Below are 25,460 nucleotides of genomic sequence, written 5' to 3'. Positions count from 1 at the left end.
CCCCTCACCCCCCACCCCCCACCCCCGAGGATTTGCATACATTTCCCTGGCGGCGTGTGTTTCCTCTCACCGCCGTCGCCTGAAGCTCTCCTGGGAAATCTGCAGGCAGCACAAGGCCACACGAGTACAAAGATCTGAGCTAAGAATAACAACAGTTCCAAGTTTATTCCATGAATAATATGCACTAATAATAAATCCATCTATGAATTATTTAAATAGCACACAGTACAGTAAGGCCTCAGTAAAAAACATCTTTATTCATTTCAATGATAAAAGATAAACTCATACACATGTCGAGCTGCGTCTTAGTGTTCACAGATCCTCGCCGTCACACATACAACAACGTACCTTCCGGTATTTTTCAAATCAATGCAGCATTGAACAGAATCAACTGTATCTCTGAGACCATGAATTAGTTTTTAACTTCAAGTCAACAAAGAAGCACACTGCAAAAAATAAATACATTAAAAAAAAAAAACCAGTGAAATGAGTTGAACCAAAAAGTGAAATTTCCAGGACGCGCACACACACACGGACATGACTTCAGTCACGACGCCGGCTGTAATACTGCTGAGGAAGTGGTTCTGTCTGTCTGACAGCATTATCTGAACAGAACAAACACACAGATGAAAAAAGGATTCTGCAAAATACTGATAGAGCTGCATTAAAAATATGACAAACAAACAAACTCATTCATTTAGTCGGTACAGTGTTTCGTATACTGAGATGAAGCAGGTGATGATGACTCATCTTTAAGGTGAAATGGTTGAAACACAACCGGATCAAAACTCATTTCAGTAACACTTTATTTTATCTCCATATCATTTATAAACTGTATAGAAACAATAAATGGTTTCTGACACACTATAATGTATTTGTAAGCAGATACGAGCACTTGTTTAACTTTATTAATCAACAGTAGAGCTGCAACGATGAGTCGATTGACAGAAAAGTCCTTTTTTTAAGAGAGAAATTCCCAAATTCCAGCTTTTAGAATGTTTAAAATGTGAATATTTTCTGGTTTCTTTAGTCCTTTATGACAGTAAACTGAGTGTCTTTGGGTTGTGGACTGTTTGTTGGGACATCTGAGGACGTTACTTTGGGCTTTTAGAAAAGAAAACAGCATTTTTCACCATTTTCTGACTTCGTATTGACCACAACATGACTAAATAATTAACTGAGTACTAGAAGTAATCAACAGATTAATGGATAATGAAAATAATGATTAGTTGCAGCTCCAGTTGACAGCTGTTAGTCCTCATAAAGAGATTTGGTAATTGGTGTATAAATGCTTGAAAACATATTATATATGATTACAATTATGTTCTATCATGTGTATAAATAGCTAATAAATGCTTTTTAACACTGTAAGGAAACGTTCAAGTGTATAATCATATATAATAAATATTGACAAACACTTTAATTAAAAATGTTCTTGCTTACAACCACATTATTATCTGTTAGAAACCATTTATCAAGTGTTTATATGCTGCTTGTAAATTCATAAGAACAGAATTTATCCAGTTTACAGTTTTATGTGTTGTAGCTTGATCTCAACTGTATGGACGCACACTGCAGAAAAATAAAACAAAACTATAAAATAGAAAAAACTATAAAAAATAGAAGTTTTCTCTGATGATGACTCACGAGATCCCAATTTAGAAATTACAGAGATAGCGGCAAGATCTCGTCAACATGAGAACCACAAAAAAATATAATTTCATGATGATGGATTCCAAAGATTCAGACCAAATCCAGCAACGCATGAAAAGCGGCAGCCCTCCCATTCATTTCAATGGCAGCAGTGAGGGGACCACATGGGGCCGTAGTGCTGGATTTGGTCTGAATGCAGCCGAAAGACCAAATAACAAGGAAAAAAAACAAACTTTTATTTTGAAAAACAAAGATAATTTAGGTGTTATGTTGAGATAATGGACCTAAAATCAATAGCAGCGACCGGGGCTGCTCTGAACTTCCGTATGATGGTTTTAGTCATTTAATAGTCACATCTCAGGACGTTGATTTGGCTGCTGATAACTGGCTGATGCTGCTTGTGAACAAAAAAAACCCCCCAAACTTCGGAGGACGCTATGAGTGACTGAAGCAAACAGCAGAACAAACACCTTCCTCACAAACGCTGCTGCGGCGTTCAGGCAAGATGGCCGCTGTTTAAAGTCATAAATTACAGAAGGCCCCTTTAAATATCTGTCTGTCTGTTATGTGCTGTGGTATCTCAGCTCTGTACTCTGTCTATATGAACTGAAGTGTGTATAACCAGGCTGAAGTTGCTACTACGTACTCTTCAAGTGTTGAAGCCTCCGGTTGCTACGGTGGCTGAGTAAGACCAAAATTGATGAAGAAAAAGGTTTTCACAGATTTAACAGTTACAACACTGTGATGCAAACACAAAACAAGAGAAATAACAGACTATGTTCATCTAGTATGACGACATCCTGAAAGGTATGTTTTTTTTTTTTAAAGAATAAAAGCATAATTTCATCAAATTGTACCTAAAGTCTGTAGTATTCAAATGTTGTGGTTCATTTTGTAGTGTAAATGCTCAGGCTGGGTATCAACATCTATACACAAAATTCAGTTTTGATACTAAATGAAAACTTAAACCTTTTTTACAGAAGCCAAATTCATTTTTTTTAGATCTTAAAGGACAAATTCACATTTTTTCCAAGTCTTAAAAATATTCAGGTACCCATATGATCAGTGAAACAAGTTTTTCTTGCTGTAATTATTCCTCTTTGTTCATCGAGTGCTTTCAGTGGAAGTGACGGGAAACAGAATCCACATCCCTCCTTCTGTGCAAATATTTATTTTAAAAAGCTTTTCTGAAGCCGATATGAAGCTTCTGCCGTCCAAATCAGTCAAATCTTTGAACGTGACAGACTTTTTAGTTGAGCTGCAACAATTAATCGATCGGTTGATCATCAGTTTTGTCATTTTTCGAGCACAAATACAAACATTTGATGGTTTCGGCTTCTCAGATGTGAAGATTTGCTGCTTATCTGATATGAGAGTTAATTGAATATCTTATCATTTTAGACTGTTAGTGAGACAAAACGAGCAAATTAAAAAGACACGTGGCCTCTGAGAAAGTGTTCATAGACGAAATGAGCGATCGATATACTGAGAAAACAATCAGAAGATGAATTGATAATGAAAATAATCATTAGTTGCAGCCCTGCAAATGCACTGCAGCTCAACGAGGAAACACTGTCTGGAAGCACGGGGAGGAATTCTGGACTAATTAGATACACTTTGGGAGACGACTGAAGCGTCATATTAGCTGCAGATTGACTTTTACATTTTGGTGTGAGAGGACTGTGGATGTTGTCCTCCATCACTTACACGCATTAGGAAGGCATCCTTTAACCTTTAACCTGACTATTGTTTTGAGTGAAACTGTGAACTTGTCCTTTAAAAACCAGTAACCTGTCGCTTCCCACAACCTGAACATTTGAGAAGCTGTAAGACTTTGGTTCTAGGTTCTGCTTTACATTCCCATAAATGAACATTTAATGGATAAATGCCATTAAATGGACAACATCAGGTCAAATGTGGTGATTATTATGGGCTGTTTGGTAGCTAATCTTGACTTTCTTTTACCTTTACATGTAATGAATATATGTCAGTACCATTAAATTAATAGAAGTTCATTTATAACAGTGCTTCTGTATTTGCTGTGTTATTGTAGTGTACGTTGTTCAGTCTGAATAGTTTCCCTCATAAAACCTGATCCGAGCGCTCAATAATACTAAAAACCCACAGGGCTGTTTATCAACTCTCTCACTCAAACTCAATATCTAACGCTGAAAAATACGCGGACCCCTTTAAAGTTTTTTTTTTTCATCAAAAAATATATATAGGCATGTATATACATTATTATTATTTCATTATCTGTAAAGGTTAGGCTCTTAAAAAAATGCATTGATCTTGATAAAAGTGGATTTAAAAAAAAAAAAAAAAAAACAAGTCACTAAAGTCCTTTTTTGATTGATAAGATGTAAAATAAATAGAGATAAGTTATAACTTGTATGTACAAGATGGACAAAGCACTCAGTAGTTAAAAACACAAAAAAGTAAGAAAAACTAAAGTGTAGTGAGTGTGTTTGTGTCAACTGTACCGTTCCTGCTGAGAAGTTTCAGTTTGATTTTAAGTTTTTTTATCTCTTCTGTTGAAGGGAAGAAAGCAGACCAAGGATCATCCCACACAGTTGTCACGGAAACAGAAAAAAAAAAAGGACAGTTTTCAGTCGTCGCACGGCAAACTTACAAACTGTTTTGGTTGTTTTAAAAGTCAACTTTGAACCAAAACTGTTTTTTTTTTGTTTTTTTTTTTTTAGAATCACTGTTCCTCCTCAGGTCCTGGGACGGATTCAGTAGTTCAGTGTAGTGTTAATCCCTCTTTCATTAAAAAAAAAAAACAACAAACTATCCTCTTGCACACAAGTTCTAGGAAAAGTCAGTTTTTGTAGTTGTGGGTCCCAGGCTGGATTATTAGTGGTTGTTGTTGTTGTTGGAGGAGGAGAAGAAGTATTGTTAAGGCCTGGGCTGGTTGAATTGTGTGTGTGTGTGTGTGTGTGTTTGTAACATCAGGTCTACATCTGCTCCACCGGTGCTCCCTCTTCTTTGGGCGGAGGCTCCAAGTGAATCGGAGTGACGCTGGCTGGTTTCTTCACGCTGACGGACAGAGACAGAGTAGAGATAGGTATCATTAGGATTCTTTCTCAATATATAAAGCTCATACATGTTCTGAGAGCAGTTTACAGGTCTTTTGTACTTGTGGCAGAAAAAAAACTATTGTGTGTTGAACTGTGAGCCACAACCAAAACACACTTAACCCTCCTGCTGTTCTGCTCCTGACGTGCTGCTTTCTAGGTGTTAAGGTGGATTTATAGGACATGAAAGATAAATGTGTGTTGTAGGCTTTGATTTATAGTTGAGTGTCAGATTTCACCTGTTAATAACCTCCGACATCAGGCCGTATCTAACTTTTATTATATTCCCCTCAGGAACTGTGTTCACATTGTGTGAGTGACGGTGGGGAACATACATACTGTACCTGAGTATCACCAAGAGGAGTGTTGAATAAAACAGATGACATCTCTAGTTCTTTTTTTTTTTTTCCAACTTTCCATCGTGAGTCCAGTAATGTCGTTAACTCTTTTAAAAAGGATTTGATATCTTCTAAAACTGACAGCCGACCCACACGTGGTTCTGTTTATACGACACGAAGCGTCTGTGTAGGTGGACGTGTTTACACCGTAGACTGTATAAAAATATGGACGTAGTTACCGTGAGCCGCTCCAGCCGTCGCCATCTTGGCGGTGCGTGACGCTGCCTGACTCCCAGCCAATCAAAAACGGGCAAAGAGGCGGGGCCTGAATGGCTGAAACAAGCCACCTAGCGGCTGGCGGACCTGTCACTCAAAGCAGCCATGTCCTTCATTATGCAGAACTTTACGGCTTAATAAAATTTAAACGGGTGAGTTATAAAAAAATTCACCCCCCGTACAGTTGTCATGAAAGAGGAAATTAGCTACAGAGACCAAAACCGTTGTTTGTACCAGACTGTAAACATGTTTATTTCTGCTGTAAAGTTGGGCATTTTAACATGGGGGTCTATGGGGATTGACTTGCTTTTGGAGCCTCTAGTGGCCGTTCAAGGAACTGCAGTTTTTGGCACTTCCACATTACAGCCCCGGAGGTTGCCACTTGGTTAACACGTGTATGTTGATCATATATTTCAGGCTGGATTCAGACGCCCATGAAAAACCTTTGTGGCTTTGAGAGCATGTTATGTTTAATTGAAGCTTTACTTACGAGTACGGGGAAACCGGCACGGCCACCACCAGGACGTGATTCCGTTTTCTGAAGAGCCGCCACAGACCTCTGTGGTATCCTCGCACATCCAGGTCCCAAACATGGAGGCACTGAGCAGAAGACAGAGAGAGAGAGACATGAGTGCTCTGAAGCGCCGGCGTCGTTAGCAGATCTTTAAAAAAACGACAACAACCGACTGTGTACCTTGGCGAGCTCGGTCCAGGTGGATGTGTCCGTCTCCGTCTCCATCTTAATGAACATGACGTAGGTCTTCCCCTCAGAGTCTGGCAGGAACGAGTCCTCACACGGGTTCTTAGTGTGGTCCAGCACCTCCGCCTCCCTGGATCACACACACACAATTTCACAATTACAAAAAATACAGGAGACAGGTCAACTGTACATTTATCTATCTGTCCATTTTTGTAGTTTTTCCACCACCGTATCAACTCATCTACATGTCTTTTGTGAATCTCACTCACTTCAGCAGGTTTTGGATTTCCACTTCATAAGCATCTTTCTTTAAGCTGTGAGGAACAAACACAAGAACGCCGAGACAGTCGCAGTGTTGCCATTTTACATTTCAGACACAATTCAAGACTTGAAAAACAACACCTCAGTGAACAGGGGTCACATGACCTGAGTGTACGCACCTGTCCACGTTCTTCAGCTGCACGTTGGGAACAGTGTTGAACTTGTGTTTCTTGAAATAAACCTCCTATATGATGATGATGATGAAGATGATGAGAGACAAAAAGCAAGAGGATCAGGAGGAATGATTACTACAAAGACTACAAATGTTTTTTTCTCAGATTTTTACAAACAAACAGAACTGATGAAGGTAGAGTATATTTATGATGTTGAGTTGTTGTCCTGGTAACTTCAGAAAGTATTTTTCTTTCAGGTCTTACATGGAAATAGCCGTTCATGTTGAGGCCGATGATGCCGAAGTGGTAGGAGCGGGAAACGTCAGGGATGATGCACTCTCGGCCTTTCCTTTGCTCCGGCATTCGCATCCACATGTCCCAGTCCCACAGCTACAACACACACACACACACACACACACACACACACACACACACACACACACACACACACACACACACACACACACACACACACACACACACACACACACACACACACACAATAACAATGTATTTTCATATTTAAAGAAACGATAAAGTGGATAAACTTCCAAAAGCATTTTACACCGTCTTTTTCACTGTCATGCTAAAAGAATGACGAGTAACCTTCAACTATTTATTGAGTGAAGGAATTGATTTCTGTCAGTACTTCCAAGCTTAATGCTCCAAGTTTATTATTATTATTATTGTTATTAATATAAGTAATCATTTAACGTGAGCTGGACCCAGATAAGTGGCAGATATTGGATGGATGGACTGACCGAATAAAGTTTTTGCTAAAATCTTGACTTGTCCATTATTAGTGGATTAGCTTCCTGGCTAATGTAGCTAGCAGTAGTGACAGTGTTCTGCATCTTCCTGCAGCATCATCTACTGTTGCACCAGGATCACTTATAGTTTATAGATGTAAAACGTCTCTAACACATACAAAAATAACTTATAACTCCTGTTACTGTTGACAGTAGGAAAGACACAATATTCAAGACTTTTGAAAACCTTCTAAGGCCTTTTTTTTTTTTTTAGGAATCTAAATACAATGTTCTTTTTTTCCCAGGACCTGCAGATACCCTGCTTTAATACCTTCTCAGGCGTCGGCCACTTTGGCTCCAGTTCGTCCTTGTAGAGGCTCTTTTTCAGCACCCAGCCCAGACCGGGCATACTCTCCACTCTGTAGAGGAGGGCAGGGTCCTCCGCTGTGTGCTCATAGCCCTGTGCAACATCATCAGCATCATCATCAGCATCATCATCAGCAACAGTGTGAATGATACATGCAGGTCATTCAGTGGGTAGAAAATGACTGAAGCAACATCAGGTGCAGGAGGAAAAGAGGAGAAAAGAGTGGAAAACTCGTTCATATTGTCAACGTTCCTAAACACAGAACACGAGGAACAGATCCTGTGGACGATCTTAGATTACACCTGCAGGTCGAAAGAAAACTGATCGGTTACATCATGACATGTTCTGTTGTTGACGTCACTGCAAACTATCTTTAAACCTCCAGAGATGTTCAGACATTCAGCTGTCAACAGCTAAAGACATTCATACATATCATTATCAGCCTGTTACAACAACTCTAACAGGCTCATAATTATATATATATATATATAAGCAAGTTTTTGGCACTACTATTAAATCTTATTCATATTTAAATTAGAGCTGCAATGATTAGTCCATCAACAGAAGATGAGTCGACAACATTTTAATTAATCTAATTGTTTAAACAACTTTTTAAGCACTGGTTCCAGTTTCCCGAAGGTGAATATTTCTGGTTTTCTTACTAATCTATAATAACAAATCGATTATCTCTTGGTTTTGGGCTGTTGGTTGGATGCCAGAAGACATTTTGAAACGTCACCAGATCGGTAATCGGTAAATCGATCAATAATAGGAATAATCGATATCTGCAGGCTTATATTCAATACAACAGCAAACTTTAAACCAGTTTTAGCTCCCTTCATGAATGTTGGGACGACACTGCCGTCACATTTCTTTTACAGGCAGATGAGACCTGCAGCTTGTAGGTAGGTACTGATTTAAATTAGGCTTCATTCAGGAGAAGTTGTGGGATGAAAGAAAACACGTAAACAGTGGAGCCCTGACACACATTCAGACAGCCAAGTCACTGATAGGAGATGGATGAAGGGATGTGGGTGATGGAGGGCGGGTGTAGTGTGAGCAGGTGAAGCGGTCGGGACTCACCTGGTCGTTCCAGGCTGAGATGCAGTACAGACTGTCGTCCTCGTCCAGCAGGTGGATCGTCTGACTCAGAAAACTGCAGGAACAATAAAAAAAAAAACAAACAGCAACATTACTGGAAGCAGAATCACATCACATCAGTGTTGTTTATATCAGTATTATCATCAATGGTGTCAGGTTGCCCTGGGCAACAAGATTCAGACCACCGCCCATCACTTGTTTTATTGGTCTAGTTTCCTGTTTTCAACCATTTTCTTTGTGTTGATACATTTTTTAAACGACCAAAACGTGTCACCAGACTGTGAACAAGGCAACTACTTACAAAACTCAAATAACTTCTTACATTCAATTTGTGAAAGATCTGACTCAGAAAAACATTTTCACCCACGAGGACAAAATATTACACATTTCCAGTAACAGTAAAAAGAAATCAGAGAGGCTATTGAATACTTTATTAGGCTCTTATACATTCATCTATAAATAAAGTATGAAGGAATTACATTTTTGGATAAATCTAACTAGACCATCATGAGGTTATAATTTCTTTCAACTTATAATCTTATGTTAACTACATGGCCAAAAGTATGCGGACACATGAGCATTCTACACATATGTGGTAGTTGAGGATGTTCATTAATCTGCAGCTGTAACAGCCTCCACTCTTCTGGTTTCACTCTTTCCACCAGATGTTGGAACCTGCCTGCAGGGATCTGAGCATTAATGAGGTCAAACACTGATGCTGGCTGATCAGGTCCGGCTGGTTGGTGTTGGACTGGGTTGAGGTCAGGACTCCAAACTGGGAAAAGCATTTCTTTATGGAGCTGCTTTGTGCACGGAGGCACTGACACGTTGAAACAGGAAATGGACAAATACAAACTGTTGCTACGACGATATTCAGTTTACTATCATAGAAACCAGAAAATATTCACTTTTGAGAATCTTGAACCAGAGAACTTGGACATTAAAGAATGATTATGATTAAACAATTATCAAAAGAGGCAATTAATTTAATAGTTGGCAGCTCTAGTATTAGCTTTAGTAAAGAAATCTACTAATTCTGACCAAGAAAAATGAAATAAAGCTGCATAAATTTAAACGTAAGCCCATTTAACGACCTTTACAGTCTGATATCTGTAAATCAATATGTGAATTGAGGACTTTGCTCATCTAAGCTGTCTGTGTGTTTCCTTACAGAGTTAATAGAAGTAAACATTAAATAAAAACATGCTTGTCTTTGGTTTTGACTGCTCTCTAACTGAAAGCCTGAAGCAAACCGGCATTAAAACTGAGTGAGACGACGCCTGCGAGTGTTTCTCAACTATTTGAAGTGGAAGCTTCAAACAGGCCGGTCAGCCCAGGAGGGGAGCTGGAGCTTTTACAGCAGCAAACACAGTTCAAAGCAGGCTGTCCAACAAAGAAAGGAGCCGAGAGCAGCTTCATCACTGTGGATGTACTGCCCTCTAGTGGTGACTCTGCCAGCTGGCTTCATCAAGACTATTTCTATTATTCATTACAACATTGTTGGAATCAAAGTTCCTGTATCATAATTGCTGAGTTATGTTCCATCTTTAGTACTCGAGGACACTGAGAGCAGCAGCGTACCTGAAGAAGTCGATGGAGATGTCCAGATCTTCCTCTAGGACGATGGCAAAGTTGGCATCCTGAAGAAAAAATAAAAACAAAACACATGCTGGGTTTGTGCTGTATGGAAACGCAAAGTGTTCACTATTAAATACATTCATTTAAGACATTATGAAATAAATAATCATATGTGTAAACAGTGCTAATTATATGAATGAACAACAATTTGTGAGATAATTGAAGAAATGTGTGAAACTCAACTCGTTATTATGAAATGTTCATTTTCATAATGACAGGATTTTATTGGATGTAATTTTTATCTAATTAAAGACATTTTTATTTCAAAAGGTTTGTTTTTATTTCATCATGGATGGAGTTAGATAAGTAATAATGTAGTTAGATAAGTATAATAAAGTAAGATAGTCATTTTTGCTGGCTTTTTTGGGAATTCTATATAAGATGTAGTTTATTGTTGTACATCTAAATCTAAATCTAATTAACACCGATATCTCCTCACCTACAAACACCTATATTTCATGTCCAGCCTTATTGCGCAATGTCACTTTTCATAAGCTCGACAACTGCTGGCTAAATTAGCCAGTTAGCTCCTGCTAGGATTGTTTTATGGTTTTTGGGGTAGCTGCAGTCGAGCCGTGCTGACGTGCTGCGAGTGTTTTTCTGCTGTACGATAAAAAAAGTTTGCAAAAAAAATGCAGTAAGAGCTCTTAATCTAACATCTCACTGTGGCTGTTTCCTCCCTGCAGTATTTATAACTGATCCGCTGACCACATCTTGATGTGTAGACTTACTAACGAAGCTCTAAACACATTTCATCTCAGTTTTTCATCAGCGGTAACTTAACACAGCTCTGCATGGCTGAACTCGATCAGGAAACTGTAAAATAAAGCAGATATCTGGAGAGAAACTTAATTTCTAACCACAGAGATTCAGTAAGAGAGCTGAACACAGACAGACTTTCTCTCTGGTCTCCAGCACAGTTGAGCCTCCAAACACTGTTTGAGGGGGAGGAGGGGGTTCAACACAGACTGGCGGTGGTCAAACCCTGCCAGCCAGCAGGACTGCAGCAGCGCAGCTCACCACAGCTGCTGTGAGGCTGCAGTGGAAATCTATTTCACTGCGGGTAGGCGCAGCAAGGAGCAGCTAAAGCAGACCAACCCTGGCTGATGGAAAAACCCCTATTTAGCAACCTACTTTCAAGCCTGAGTGTTTGATACTGAAAATATTTTGGGTGGAGTACAGCCACGTAAATCAAACGGCTCAACATGACATTTGACACATCTGATGAAGAAGACAAAGAAGAAAAGTGAAGTACTCACTGGGTGAAGGTTGAAGGTTGCAGTCAGACTGGCCTTGTAGTGCTGTGACAGAGAGTGTCAGAGGACTCAGTTACTTTCACTACTTGAACTCTGGCTGAACATCAACAGGTTTTTACTTATCTATTTTTTTTAATCTGGGTGTTTTTCAGTGATAATCTGAGGCAGGTTGGTGTGATTTAGGTCTTGATCCCTGAATGTGGAGCCGACTGTTGTTTACCTGGGACACTCGGGCGTTCTTGATGCTGATGGGTGTGTGCTGAACTCCCTTCAGTCCAAACAGCTCCACGACATCCATGGGCTCCTGGGTCACACACACACACACACACACACACAAATATATGATGAGTGGTTTATCAAGGATGTACAAGTGGGGCTGAGTATCTCTGAAAGATTTCAACCAGAGTTTTGATACAAAAACCAAAACAACACAGACTCTGAAACGTTCTTGTTTCTTGTGATCAGTTTAGTTAACAGACAGCCGTTTTAACTGTAGCATCACATCATCCCTGAAGGTTAAAGTTCTAATTCATCAAAAGTGTATTAAAGGATGAGGCTGGCTGTATTTTATATCTTTCTTATTGTCAACAAATCCCATAAACAGACCAAAACCAACAATGTGCTCCCTCATCTCTCAGTACTTCCTGACTTCCCCAAGACCATTTGTTCCTGCTGAAAGCATAAATCTTTACAGGTCACAACTATTCAGTTATGCAGTGAGTAAATAGTGCATTTGTTGGGCACTATTTTTGGGCGGATTAATACATATGTGGTGAACATGAATGAACATGTCACCCAGTGCAACAGTGTGACTCACTGATGTGTTTTTAGTAGTTTTTTGGACAACAGTGGAGCTCTACGGCATAACAGGCTTTGGATACACGCACAGTAGTTGTTAGTAGATTAATTTATTGTTGGTTTGCGTCTTTTCATGAGATTTCCTGACAGTAAGACACACACAGAATAGTGCCAGACTTAAAGTTTAAGGGCCTTACTCTTCACCTAAAGGCGAAGAAATGACTTGATTTAGCAAAAAAAAAAAAAAAAGCTGAAAGCTGAATAGTAATTATATGACTTCATAGACTATTATATGCTACCTTAGCTGTAATGTCCTTGAATCATGTGCAGTCTGTGCTGCATTTTTCCTCGTCTCTCTCTGTTATGTCACACCCCCGAACAACATACTGACTTGTATTTAAAGAAGGTCCAAGTAACAAGTCTGTCGCAGCAACTTTCAGCATTCAGCAGAACATGAAATCTGTCGTGTTGCCCAAAGTCTTTCTGTATTTTTTTTTTTAAGTAACCACAACAAAATACAGAGATTTTTAATTTCTGCTATGTTTCCTGTTTTTTTCCTCTCTCTCTCTCTCTCTCTCATCTCTTTTAATACAGATATGTCACAAAATTATAGTATATAAGTAGTCAAATATATATAAAGTCAGTCATAGTGTTAGTTTAAGTGGTGGACTGATCAGCAACAACATCTGAAGGATTTAATGTGAGAAAAAATAAGAAGAAACAAAAAACCTGATACCTCGTAATATCCATCGATGAACACTGTGATCATCTGCGGGTTGACGCCATGTGCTGAAAGAAGTGACCTCAGCATCCTGAAAACAGACGACAACTGGTTGTAATTTTAATTTAGGCACAAGAGTGGAATGACCGTGTATCGATGCATGACCATGTGATTTGTTCCAATTTAACAACGGGTGGACAGGTAAGTGTAATTTTCCTTCATATTAATACTAAATGTATTTCTAGGGGAGGGCCCGCCATCTTTCTTCATTCATCCTACGGCAGCTTATTGCAGCTCAATGTGTTTATGAACTGAGGATTTTTTTTTCCAGTACAGATAATTTAAAATCAAATTAACTGTCAAGTCAAGCAGCAAGTGATTTACTAAGAAGAATATTTAGTGTGTGGGGGCCTCGTTTGTCTTCATTCCTTTAAGAGTAAAACTGAAATGTAGTTTATCTATGGAACAGCTTTACAGGGTTTCTGCAATATTTAACAAATTACATGTGAGACTTTTTAAGACCACATAGAATTTAACATGATTATTACTGGTTCAAGACTGAAGGAAAACCAGTAGAAACGATAAAACCTACAATTACTCCTTAAGTACAGGAATTATCACATTTTTGTCAGCGCAAAATAATGAATTTAGTGAAGTTTTTACTAAAATCTTCACGTGTCCATTAGAGGATGAGCTTCCTGTAGCTACTGTAGCTGCAGTAGTGACAGTGTTTGCTGCAGGTCTGATGGTTCTGACTGAAACTCCACAAAAAAAAAGCCCGAAAACAAAAAAAACTCCAAAAACTTACAACTATTGTTACTGTCAACAGCAGGATAGAAAAAAAGGGATCAGTTTTATCATCAGTTTCCGGGTCTTACCGGTAGAGATAGTTGGGTCTGTTCCCTGCGATGACGGCAACAGGGACGTTGAGGACATTATTACTGGGCAGCTGGAAGAAAGAGAGAAAATAAAGTGAGTAAAAATGACTTAGTCGTTAGTTTGTTTTGAGTGATTTAAGAAAACATGCTAAAATTCTCTGGTTCCAGCTTCTTGAATAAGAGTATTTTCTAGATTCTTTAGACCTCTATGATAGTAAACTGAATATCTTTGGTTTGTGGTCTGTTGCTCGGAACAAAACAAGACATTTTAAGTTGCATCTTGGCCTTTGGGGAAAGAGTGATTGTCATTTTTCACCATTTACTGGCATTTTACAGACCAGAATACTAGTCGAGAAATATTCGAAAGATTAATTTACAGTAAAAAAAATCATTAGTTTCAGCCCTAAAGGGAAAACTTTAACAAAAACACTGTATGTCATGTGATTAGGTTAAAATCTACTAACTTTCAGGCTTTTCTCTCCATCCTTACTGTGAAAAGGAAGCAACAAAATAACAAACAGTCTGAAAAAAGACCCGACAGTGAAACGAGGAGTCGTGTTGTGCGTCTTACGGGGTCGGGATTGAACTCGATGGGTGCCGGGTCCTTGCAGCTGCAGATACTGCCGTATCCTTCCACTTTGCTGCAGAAGAGTTTCCTCCGTCTGTTCAGCTCCGTGTCGGCCCAGTGGCACTCTGCCTCTGCAGGAGGGAGGATCACATTCAGAACATTAGAAAGTAACTGGAAATCACCATCAAGTGGTCTAAAATGTAACTCAAAAAGGGGACACATGTAGGTCCAATTTAAGACATAAAAGGAATATTCCAATATTGTATAACATGGCTTGTTTTTGAGGTTTTGGTTATGATATATAAAGTGTAATTGAGGCATATATCTTACCTTCAGAGGCTGTGAGCTGCACCTCGGTTTTCAGCAGCACCGGGTCTCCCCAGGTGGACAGAGCTGGAGACTTGGAGTGTTTCTCTCCGTACACCTGACCTGAACACACAGACACACAGTCAGGTGTCACTCAGTCAAGTCAGGTACAAATATGCATATATAATAATAATAATATAATAATGTATGTTTCATCATATATTTTTGAAGAACATATGAAAATTTGAATTTGGCATAAAAACAAAAAGTTTTTCCTCCTGTTTCCTTGACTTAAGTCCTACTTTTCTCTCTTTTAACATACATACAAATGATTTATATAACATTGACATACACACACATACAAAGAGAAAATTCAAAATGAAAACTGAATGAATAACAGAGCCTGGATACCACTGGAGGTAGTAGTTTAAGAGGGAAAACTCTATTAATGTTATGTTTACTTTAAAGTGAAAGTTTGTTCCTTTACCTCCTTTCTTCACCACCAGAGTCCACATGTCCCTCCAGCTGAGGTTGATGGACACCTGGCTGCCCAGACCCTTCAGCAGGTTCTTAGCAGCATCCTTCAGGTGGAACGTTCCTTCATCCTACACGGAAAAACACAAACAAAACACTGAAACCTGGAACGTCAACCTCCTTCAATAATAAACTGCGACAGAGAATCTAAGAACTATCCGATCTCCTGGCTAGCATCTGTTCCACCAGCTTCTCTATTTATTTATTTTCAATGATGTTATTAATGTTTATAATATCAACAGAACCCATATCAACATGCTGTATGACACGTGACGATAACATATGAACAACCGATACTTGATTCATCCCTGAGACGGTGGCAGTGACTGACCTTAATGGTGAAGATGAGGACTCGTCCTCGGGTCACCATGTTGAGGAAGAGGATCATGGCTTCGTCCTCGTGGGGAGAGTAGGTGTCAAATATCCTCTTGGCCATCACATGACCCTGAGACACACACACAACAACAACAGTCATTCATTTCTCTGAAAATTTCTGATTTGAGCCCATTTAGTTAAAAAAAAACATTTTGATTTGTGTTTTTTTTTTTTTTTAAACTAAATTGAATTAAAGAATATTCAGTAGATGCTTACAGTCGCCTGGTTCAGAACTATCACATGGATACCTCTGCCCTGCTCCCGCATATCATCCTCCAACACCTGCAGGAGACCAACAAAACACAGAAGTATTTTACCTGTATGCTGGACGACATAGTGCAGTTTAAAGGAACAGTCTGACAGTTTAGGTAAATCCTCTTGTTTGCCATCTTACTCAGAGTCAGATCATCTCCAGTCCAGGAGGTGTTTAGCTTAGCTTAGCATAAAGACTGTAAGCAGGTGGAAACTGCTAGCCTGTCTCACATCACAACTGAAAAACTTTACCTGACAAAATCAGACTCTGGGTTTGATGGCAAACTGAGTTTTCCAAAATTGGGCATTCCCACAATTTAATTAAATGAACAACATGTCATTGCTGTCTAATGAAAACCAAAAACAAAATGATAGATAAAAACTAGATAAGATAATAATAAATAAAATATATAAGAGGGAAAAAACATTTTAGATAAAAAAAATGATTAAAATAAAGATTGATCACAGATACAAAAGATGGCCAAAGGTACGAAAATAAGACTAAACTTGTATTAAACCATAATAATCCTTGAATTTATTCAATGATGTCCAAGAGCAACAGTCAATCAGTCAGTTGAACTCACGGTGGTGCCGTCCACCGCCACGTAGACTTTGGAGCGGCTGGAGTACACCTCGATGTCCAGGACCTTGCGCCCATTCGCCGGCCTGCGTGGTGTCTCCATGTTGGGCATCACATCATCTAAAAAGGAGCATTACACCAAGATTAGGTACGGCAGATTAAATGGAATACATTTGGAAAAAACACAGTTGTGATATTAATGATCACATCTCTATAATTAGTCTCTAAATTTACGCTCTCAGGGTTTTTCAACCTTTTTTTCAAGCGGATACATCTTTATGATCTCATAAGACCAATGATTGTTCTAACCCACTGAACTCCTTTCTAAAAGTTACTAAATATGCTCAGCAGAGATTTGGGGAAATGATGCATAACGTCTACAATATTTCCATTTGATATATTGGTGCAGACATAAATAACATGGAGTCTTGGTTTTGAATATTTCACTCAGTGTCATAATCATAGAGCTTTAATGGAACAAGCTGATACAGAATATATATTTGATATCTTCACGGTGTAAAATATCTCAGTTAAAAGGGGACATTAAGTGTTGAGGAGATATTTTATTTATTTTAGCACAAATAGTAAAATTTCAGGAAACTTTACCTATGATAATTGTAGTGTGATAATTTGATACCAGCACACCTCTACTGTCAAATCAATCAAAATGTGTCACCCTATTTAAATATTCAGCTGTAACAAGGTAAAAGATGATGAACTGACCACAGACTCACCATTTTTCATAACGACTATCAAAATATTAGATAGTTGTTGAGTTAGATTTTAGTCTACAGCTGACGCTAGCACCCATACAGAGGCACCAAGTGAAAGATGAAAACATGTTTCATACCGTATTCTTGAGCTGCTGCATCTTCATTAGCTACTCTTCTTGTGTCCAAGATGAGTTTAATGTTGACTATGACAGTTATCAGCAGAAAGAGCACAGCGCCAGCCTGTGGAAGGACAAGAAAAAGCTCAGTTCGAAGCTGAAATCTGAACTTATTTTCAGGGCTTTGACAAGTTTTATGTAGCATGTGAATGTCAAAGCAGGGTAAGCAGCTAAAATTTGATGCTAAAGCACACTGCAGTAGAGACGAATGTTAAGACTCTGCTTGTGGTTTATGTTGCTGCAACGCTCTTTAGAGACTGCAAACACTGTGCTTTGAGAATCCCAGGGGAGACTGTCTGAAAATGTATTTAGACAATATCACCGCCTCTACGGCTGAAATTAGACTTTCCACGTCCACGAGGGTCTGCATGGCGTAAATTTCATCACCAGAGGCTGTATGCGTAGGCTCTGTGCAGACATCTGCGTACTTGCAATTTGTTGTGTCCGCAGCGGTCCGCGCGGTCACACTGTCTTCCTGTAGGCAGCGATCTACTGTGCATGTGTGGAACGCGGCATCCTCCGAGCAGAACCCAGAAGGTAGTTTACACAGAACAACTACCTGTCTGTGGTGTCTGCAGCAGTCTCTGTACACGTCCACGTCGAACAAACCAGTCCAGGTAAACTGGTTAAGAGTGTTTAAACCAGTTTAACCCACCAGATATCATGTAATGCATTCTGCTTATATAAACACCTGCCTAAAAAACAACTTCTTTACTACTTAAATGAAGGGCCAAGAATCACCAGAACGTCATGATAAGGAGCTCAAAAAAACTGAAAAATGCTCACAGCCAGAGAAAATCTCTCTGACAAATAAGCTGCATTTGAAAACACACTTGCTATTCTCGATGTTATCACAAGGCTTCCAGGATGAGGACCATCTTCTCCTGGGACTAATAGTATCTTGGGGACGCTTTACCAACAGGACTGATGTTTCTTCAAAAAGTCTTTCACAAAACTGGCAGGAGAACACAGGAACATGTTTTTCTTGCTGTAATCATTCCTCCTGTTCATACTGACCATTAGAAGATCCCTTCATAATGACCTTACAATGGAAGTGATGGGGGACAAAATCCACAGTCCTCCTTCTGTGCAAAAAAAATGTATTTAAAAGTTTATCTGAAGCTAATATGAAGCTTCAGCGTCCAAATGAGTCAAATCAAGTAGATATCTTTCAACGTTACAGTCTTTTTAGTGCCAAAGTTCCTCTTTTTGTTACTATACTTCCACCTGCAGCTCAACAGGGAAACACTGTCCGAGGAAACACAAAGAGGGAATTTGATGCTAAAAAGACTGTAAATGTGTCAGATATCCACTTGATGTGACTAACTCAGACTGCTGAAGCTGAATAGAAGCTTCACAGAGACTTTTAAATGACTGTGTGGACACACTATGGATTTTGGCCTCCATCACTTCCATTGAAAGCACATTTGAAGGATCTTTTAATATCCAGTATGAACAGGAGGAATGATTACAGTGTGGAAAACCTCTTTCACTGTTCATATGGACACCTGACTGCTGTTTTAAGACAGACTTGAAAAATTGTGAACCTAGTAAACAGACAGAGAAGAAGAGGAGAGGCTGGGGCACTTTGGTTTAAAGCCACCTTATTACCACAGTGAGTAAAGATGTGTCAGTTCTGTCATATGTGGATCATAGTTAGTTTTGCAGAGAAGCTGCAGCAGCAACATAAACCCACATCAAACTGTCTGTGTGATACTTTTCCATCTTCAGACGGACCTGACAGAAGCGGCGGATCGTCCTTTTGTTGGTCAGTTTGTATTTCCAGGTGAGGTACAGGCTCCTCTGTTGGCGGGGGATGAAGGGCTTGGCTCGGGGATTGGGGGTCCAGGTCTCCATCCCGGACCGCGACGGATCTCAGACCCTCCTCCTGCGGCAGGGACCACCACAACACCACCACCGACACACGGCTGGCTGTCACATCGTCATCTGAAAACACCGGGTCACATATATAAGTCAGCCAAGTTTAGCTAACGGCAGCTAGCTCACTAACAACAAGAAACTTATTATTTCTGTCTCCGGGTTTTAACACACTCGATTCGTTTCTTTTCTGCTGACATTTCTACTCACAGAGTCGTCAGTAAACTTGGCATTATCCTTTTAGTCTCATAGCCAGCAGAGGAATCCAGCGAAGTAAGAAAAGCTTGTTGTTGTTGTTACTGCTGCTGCTGCTACATGCTACCATGCTACATGCACGGTGTTCTTCCTCTCCTTCTTCTTCGTGGTCTGTAATGTTGGGAATTTAAACGCTTCCGGTCTCAACACTGCTCTCCACAGGATAAAGAGTAAATTACCAGAGTCACCGCTCAAGGATAGCCCCAGTTTGTTCCCTTCATCATTACATTGGAGTCACAGAGTTAAAATAAATAAATAAATAAATCAAAATGTATTCATATATACACAATTCATACAGTGGAAGTACTTTAAAGTGCTTCTCATGAGAAAACACAGGAATAAGTTAAAGATCCCCTCCAAACATGTTATAAGACATATAAGAATAATCTACTTTGAATAATAATGTATGTCTGATATGTTTTTTGCACAAAAACGTTCAATTTCCTGGTTAGAAATTCTTAAAATTATAGTTACTCCCTCTCCCTCATTAAAAATCCAGAATCTATAAATATGTAAATATTGTTCATCTCAGAAGTTTAACTGCTGGACACAAGATGTCTCCTACTTCACTGTTAGGTCAATTCTCGTTGTATGTGCACTGGAGGCTTCAGGTTTCCACATCACACTTGTGTAAGTTGAATATTGGGCCAGGATTGGCCAGTTGCAATGTCACAAATCATGCATGTAGGTACATGCCTTTAACTTTCATTATTCAGTAAAGGCTTTCCACTCTCAGCAGATCTAACTGAAGGAACAAAAATAAAAACAAGAATCAAGAGGGAAAAAAAGAAAGAAAAACACAGAAATGCATGTTTAATAATAAAGACAAGCTAAAGACTTGATTTAATTATTAAATTAAAAAAGCAATTAAAAAAGCAATTGGACAGAAAACAAAAGCTGACGTATTAATTAAAATCCAAGCTAAAAAGATACATTTTAACTTAGCTTTTAAAGGTTTAAAGGACATCTCTGAGGTGTCTGAGTTTCCTGTTTGGTTTCTGCTGGTCGGAGGCTCCACAGTTTAGGGGCGTAGATGAAAAAAGCTGCATCTCCAATATTTTTATAAGTATAGTGTTGAGAGAGCAGCTGGGTAAATGAAGATCTAAGAGTTCATGCAGGAATATGTGGATTTAATAATAAGCTGAGCCTAAGCCTTTTGGGCCATTGGAAATCAATAAGAGGACTTTAAAATCAATTCTAAAAGCTACAGGGAGCCAATGTAATAAAGCCAGGACCGGTGTGGTGTGGTTCCTCTTCTTTTTGTGAGTTAGGAACCTAGTGGCAGAGTTCTGAATCAGTTGAACCTATTAATTGATTTTGTACCTGTTCAAAAAGCATTGCAACAGTCCAATCTACTTGTTATAAAAACATGGATGAGTGGATGTTTTTTTGATAAAAGCTGTTTTGGTGATCTTCTTCCAATGAGAGGTAAAACTCAGTTCAGGGTAAATAATAACACCCAGACTGCTTACCTGTGTATTTACTTGTAAGGCCAGGTTCCCCATTCTGTTGCTGTGGAAGCATGTACAACGAGAAGAGCAGCAGTCCAAGGATATGTAATAAATTGATAACCACCGTTGTAATACCATTTATTTTATTATCTTATTATGTTGAACTTTCTTCATAGTACACCCTTCTGGACATATTTACTTTTTCCATTATTGAATCACAACCACACCCTTTCCCCAAACAAAGTTTTTTCTTGTGTCCTGTTTAACTGCTGGACACAAGATGTCTCCTACTTCACTGTAAAGTCCAGTCTCAGTGTATGTGAACTGGAGGCTTCAAGTTTCCACATCACACTTGTGTAAGTTGAATATTGGACCAGGATTGGCTCCAAATTAGTTTCTATGTCACAAATCACGCATGTAGGTACATGCCTTTAACTTTGATTTGCAGTAAGCACAGAGAAACTTTCTATTCTCAGCAGATAAATGTGTAACCAGCCTTATAGTGTCAAACTCTGCACATATGTCATTCTGCACAGTGAAACTCAAACATCCAACTGTAGAACTAGAGGAGAAACATTTTTGAGTGGAGGGGGATTGGAGTGGAGGAAAAAAAATGAACAACAACAAAAAATTCATGTATAATAATCAAAACAAGCTAAACACTTGATGAAATTATTAGATTGAAATAGCTGTTTAAAAAGCAATTAGACAGAAAACAAAAACTGATGTATTAATTAAAGCTAAGTTAAAAAGATATGTTTTAGCTTAGTTTTTAAAGGTTTAAAGGACACCTCCGAAGTTGCGTGTTTGGTTCCTCCTGGTCAGATGCTCCACAGTTTAGGGGCGTGGATGAAAAAAGCTGCATCTCCGATATTTTTATAAGTATAGTGTTGAGAGAGCAGCTGGGTAAATGGAGACCTAAGAGCCTTTTGGGCCATTGGAAATCAATAAGAGGACTTTAAAATCAATTCTAAAAGCTACAGGGAGCCAATGTACTGAAGCCAGGACCGGTGTGGTGTGGTTCCTCTTCTTTTTGTGAGTTAGGAACCTAGTGGCAGAGTTCTGAATCAGTTGAACCTATTAATTGATTTTGTACCTGTTAAAAGGGCATTGCAACAATCCAGTCTACTTGTTATAAAAACATGGATGAGTGGATGTTTTTTTGATAAAAGCTGTTTTGGTGATCTTCTTCCAATGAGAGGTAAAACTCAGTACAGGGTAAATAATAACACCCAGACTGCTTACCTGTGTATTTACTTGTAAGGCCAGGTTCCCCATTCTGTTGCTGTGGAAGCATGTGCAACGAGAAGAGCAGCAGTCCAAGGCAACTCCCCTGTGCAACACCCAAAGATATGTAATAAATTGATAACCACCGTTGTGATACCATTTATTTTATTATCTTATTATGTTGAACTTTCTTCATAGTACACCCTTCTGGACATGCTTACTTTTTCCATTATTAAATCACAACCACACCCTTTCCCCAAACATAAGTTTTTTCTTGTGTCCTGTTTAACTGCTGGACACAAGATGTCTCCTACTTCACTGTAAAGTCCAGTCTCAGTGTATGTGAACTGGAGGCTTCAAGTTTCCACATCACACTTGTGTAAGTTGAATATTGGACCAGGATTGGCTCCAAATTAGTTTCTATGTCACAAATCACGCATGTAGGTACACACCTTTAACTTTGATTTGCAGAATCAGATGAATTGTCTTGCCTGGAATACAGTCAAAAACCCAAAGATTGAGTTAACTGTTATGGAAAACTGGGAAAATTATCAAATATTCACATTGGAGAAGCTGCCAGCAGAGAATATTTGGCATTTTTCCTTAAAAATTACTTAAACTATTGATACATTATCAAAACTATTTCCAATTAGATTTTCTGTGAAATTGATAATCATTTCAGCTGCGGAATGAATCAGAAAACATCATGAGACTTACAGAAATCTGATGATGATGATGATGATATGAACTAGTACAAAAACTTGGAGGGGACAAAGTTCCATTTTATTTCTTAACAAATGAATGTTTTCCTGCAGAGATTTTTTTCAAAAACGTTTCTTGAGAAATGAAAGTGACATCATCTGAGCTCCTCACACATCTGTTGAGTCATAATGTTTGTTTTTCCCTTTATCAGTCTGATGGACATGTGGCTGTAGGTTTCTATTTGTGGGAGAATTAAGTGCTCAAAGTCCAAAGTTGGTCCTCCACATGGCATCATTTACAGCGCCATAAAAGTTATAAATTACTGATTTTATGGTGCTGCACCCAAAGCAGAAGTGTACATAAAGAGAAAAAACTTAGTTAGAAAACTACTGAGTCCAGTTAACAGCTGCATGATGAGGTGAGTGGCTGCTTCTGCATTTCATACTTATAATCAATAAATCTCTACCAATCTCCTTACCCACTCAGCATATTACTATACTGCATATGTGGTTTGATATGAGTGATTTTTCTTCTCTGTCAGTGTTGCTCAGAGTCAGATGACAATGGAGGCCAAACTTGGGGCCCTGCAGTGCCACTTCACCTGGGACCTGGAGTCCAGCAGTTCCAAACTGTTCCGTCTCAGGGACACGCTGGAGGACATCGGCACAGAGGAGGGATACAGCTGGCTGGGTCACATTTACAACCTGCAGGGGTACATTCACTACCAGCTGAGCTCCACTGAAGACGCCCGGTGTTTCTTCAGCAGGGCCACAGAGGCGTTCCGCCGGTCAAGAAACACCGTCTCAGATGAAGGTCCCTGGTTGGTGGTGAACTACGGGAACCTGGCTTGGCTGCACCACCACCTAGGAGAGGAAAAAGAGAGTCAGAAGTACCTGTCAAAGGTCGACACCCTGCTGAAGAAATACCCATCTCCATCCCAGGACAAGTTCCATCCAGAGATCTACGCTGAAAAGGCCTGGACCCTGATGAACTTTGGCAAAGACAAAAAGCAGCTGGCAGCAGATTACTTCCAGGAAGCCATCAACATGCAGCCAGATGTGGTGGAGTGGCGTACCAGCCGTGTCATAGCGTTAGTGAATGATTACAAGCAGCAAGACATCTTGGAGAAAATGAAAATCGCCAAAGAACACGATCCAGAGAACTTGTACCTTGCTGCTTTATTCCTTGAGGAATGTGCAAAGAAAGGAAGAAAAATTGAAGATGAAGCACGTGAGTTGGCCGAAAGGGTGTTGAGAAAGCCTGTAAGCAGCTACAGTGGTATGACACCATTACTAAGGCTATTCAGAGAGTATGTATCCATTGATGAGGCTATTGATTTGGCAGAGGAGGCTCTGAAAAAACATCCAGATAAACGTCATCTGCAGAGGTGTGCTGCAGCCTGCTACAAATGGAAGATTTATTCAGACAAGGACAATCTCCTGAGGCAAAGCATGATAGACAGGGCAATCAGTCTCCATAACAAAGTGATTCGTCTTTACCCTGATTCTTCATGTAAAATGGAAATAGCTCTTGCAAACATATACCCAAAATCAAACCACAGCCAGGCTGAAAGTGAGCAGGTTTACAAGAAGCTGCTAGAAAGTGATCTGGAATCTGCAGACAGACAGATGGTCTACAACTGCTACGCCAAATATTTACACTTCACTCGAAATGAGATCCACAAGTCAATAGAATATCACATGATGGCAGCAGAGATACCACTACAATCTCGCTCTCGTGAGAACAGTATCAGAACTCTGACGAAGATTAAAGAAAGAAACAGGAACCGAATGTGTGGAGAAATAGAGGAGTTTCTGGCTAATCTGAAAGACTAAGAGCCGATAATAAAGAGGAAACATTTACTGCACTTCAACTGAGCAACATCATGTCTAAATGCGAAAAAATGTAGATTTGGAATCTAATATCCAATTTACATTTTCTAATAGGAGTCCTACAATCTGGAATTCAATCCCCAGTAATTTTGTAAACTTATCCCCATGTGGTTTTCCTCATTGTTAACTTTTAGTACCTTTCTATTGTGAGCAATATTGTTGATTCTGGTTTGCACAGATGAACACATGAATGTTGATTTTATTTATACATTTTGCTCCTGATGAGATTTGATTCTATTCTAAGGGAGCTTTATTGGCTCTGCCTACACGTGTCTTGTGATAGTGTTAATATTTCCCTTTTGTTTTAATTTGTTTTAATTTTTTATCTGACATTTCTATATTTTATCTTCTATTTCAATATTGTGCAAATAAACAAACAAACAAAACAACAAACACTGTGTATGTCAACATTTTAATAATGAAGTGAAAATGAACCTCGCATTTCAGTCTGATGATCAGGTTACTCGGACATCTTAAATCACTGGGAATATTCAAAACAAAGTACATCTTGTTGCCAGTCCTCTCAGCAGTTGGCAGCCAGTAGGGGTGGGGGGGCTGCATTTTT

At 39.2% G+C, this 25,460-nt stretch overlaps 2 protein-coding genes across 4 annotated transcripts; one reads left to right on the top strand and one right to left on the bottom strand.

Annotated features, from left to right (window-relative positions):
- Window positions 1-237: 237 nt before the first annotated feature.
- pomgnt1 (protein O-linked mannose N-acetylglucosaminyltransferase 1 (beta 1,2-)) lies at window positions 238-19,743 on the bottom strand. Of its 3 annotated transcripts, none has more exons than XR_006405010.1 (23): window positions 19,579-19,743; window positions 19,228-19,437; window positions 17,452-17,554; window positions 16,606-16,721; window positions 15,986-16,051; window positions 15,726-15,839; window positions 15,348-15,465; window positions 14,885-14,983; window positions 14,558-14,685; window positions 13,987-14,057; window positions 13,124-13,199; window positions 11,810-11,893; window positions 11,593-11,634; window positions 10,277-10,335; window positions 8,678-8,750; window positions 7,559-7,687; window positions 6,743-6,868; window positions 6,485-6,549; window positions 6,314-6,358; window positions 6,039-6,174; window positions 5,835-5,944; window positions 2,300-4,692; window positions 238-605 (listed from the first exon to the last, which is right to left on the bottom strand). XR_006405010.1 is itself a non-coding variant. In XM_044362124.1 (22 exons), exons 2-22 carry the CDS (start codon window positions 19,345-19,347, stop codon window positions 4,611-4,613), a joined length of 1,962 nt encoding a protein of 653 aa, XP_044218059.1. In that variant the 5' UTR covers window positions 19,348-19,437; window positions 19,579-19,743; the 3' UTR covers window positions 238-4,610. The 3 variants fall into 3 exon arrangements, 1 of the variants encoding a protein (XP_044218059.1); XR_006405011.1 differs by having other exon boundaries at window positions 4,137-4,692; XM_044362124.1 differs by having other exon boundaries at window positions 238-4,692.
- A 3,496-nt stretch (window positions 19,744-23,239) lies between these two features.
- LOC122989325 (interferon-induced protein with tetratricopeptide repeats 5-like) lies at window positions 23,240-24,915 on the top strand. The gene has a single exon (XM_044362135.1). It carries the CDS (start codon window positions 23,561-23,563, stop codon window positions 24,836-24,838), a length of 1,278 nt encoding a protein of 425 aa, XP_044218070.1. The 5' UTR covers window positions 23,240-23,560; the 3' UTR covers window positions 24,839-24,915.
- Window positions 24,916-25,460: the final 545 nt, after the last annotated feature.

The sequence above is a fragment of the Thunnus albacares genome, chromosome 9 (assembly GCF_914725855.1).
Source record: "Thunnus albacares chromosome 9, fThuAlb1.1, whole genome shotgun sequence".
Classification (NCBI taxonomy): Eukaryota; Metazoa; Chordata; class Actinopteri; order Scombriformes; family Scombridae; genus Thunnus; species Thunnus albacares.
The sequence above is the reverse complement of the archived record's forward strand: the minus strand, read 5'-3'. Positions and strand labels throughout refer to the sequence as shown.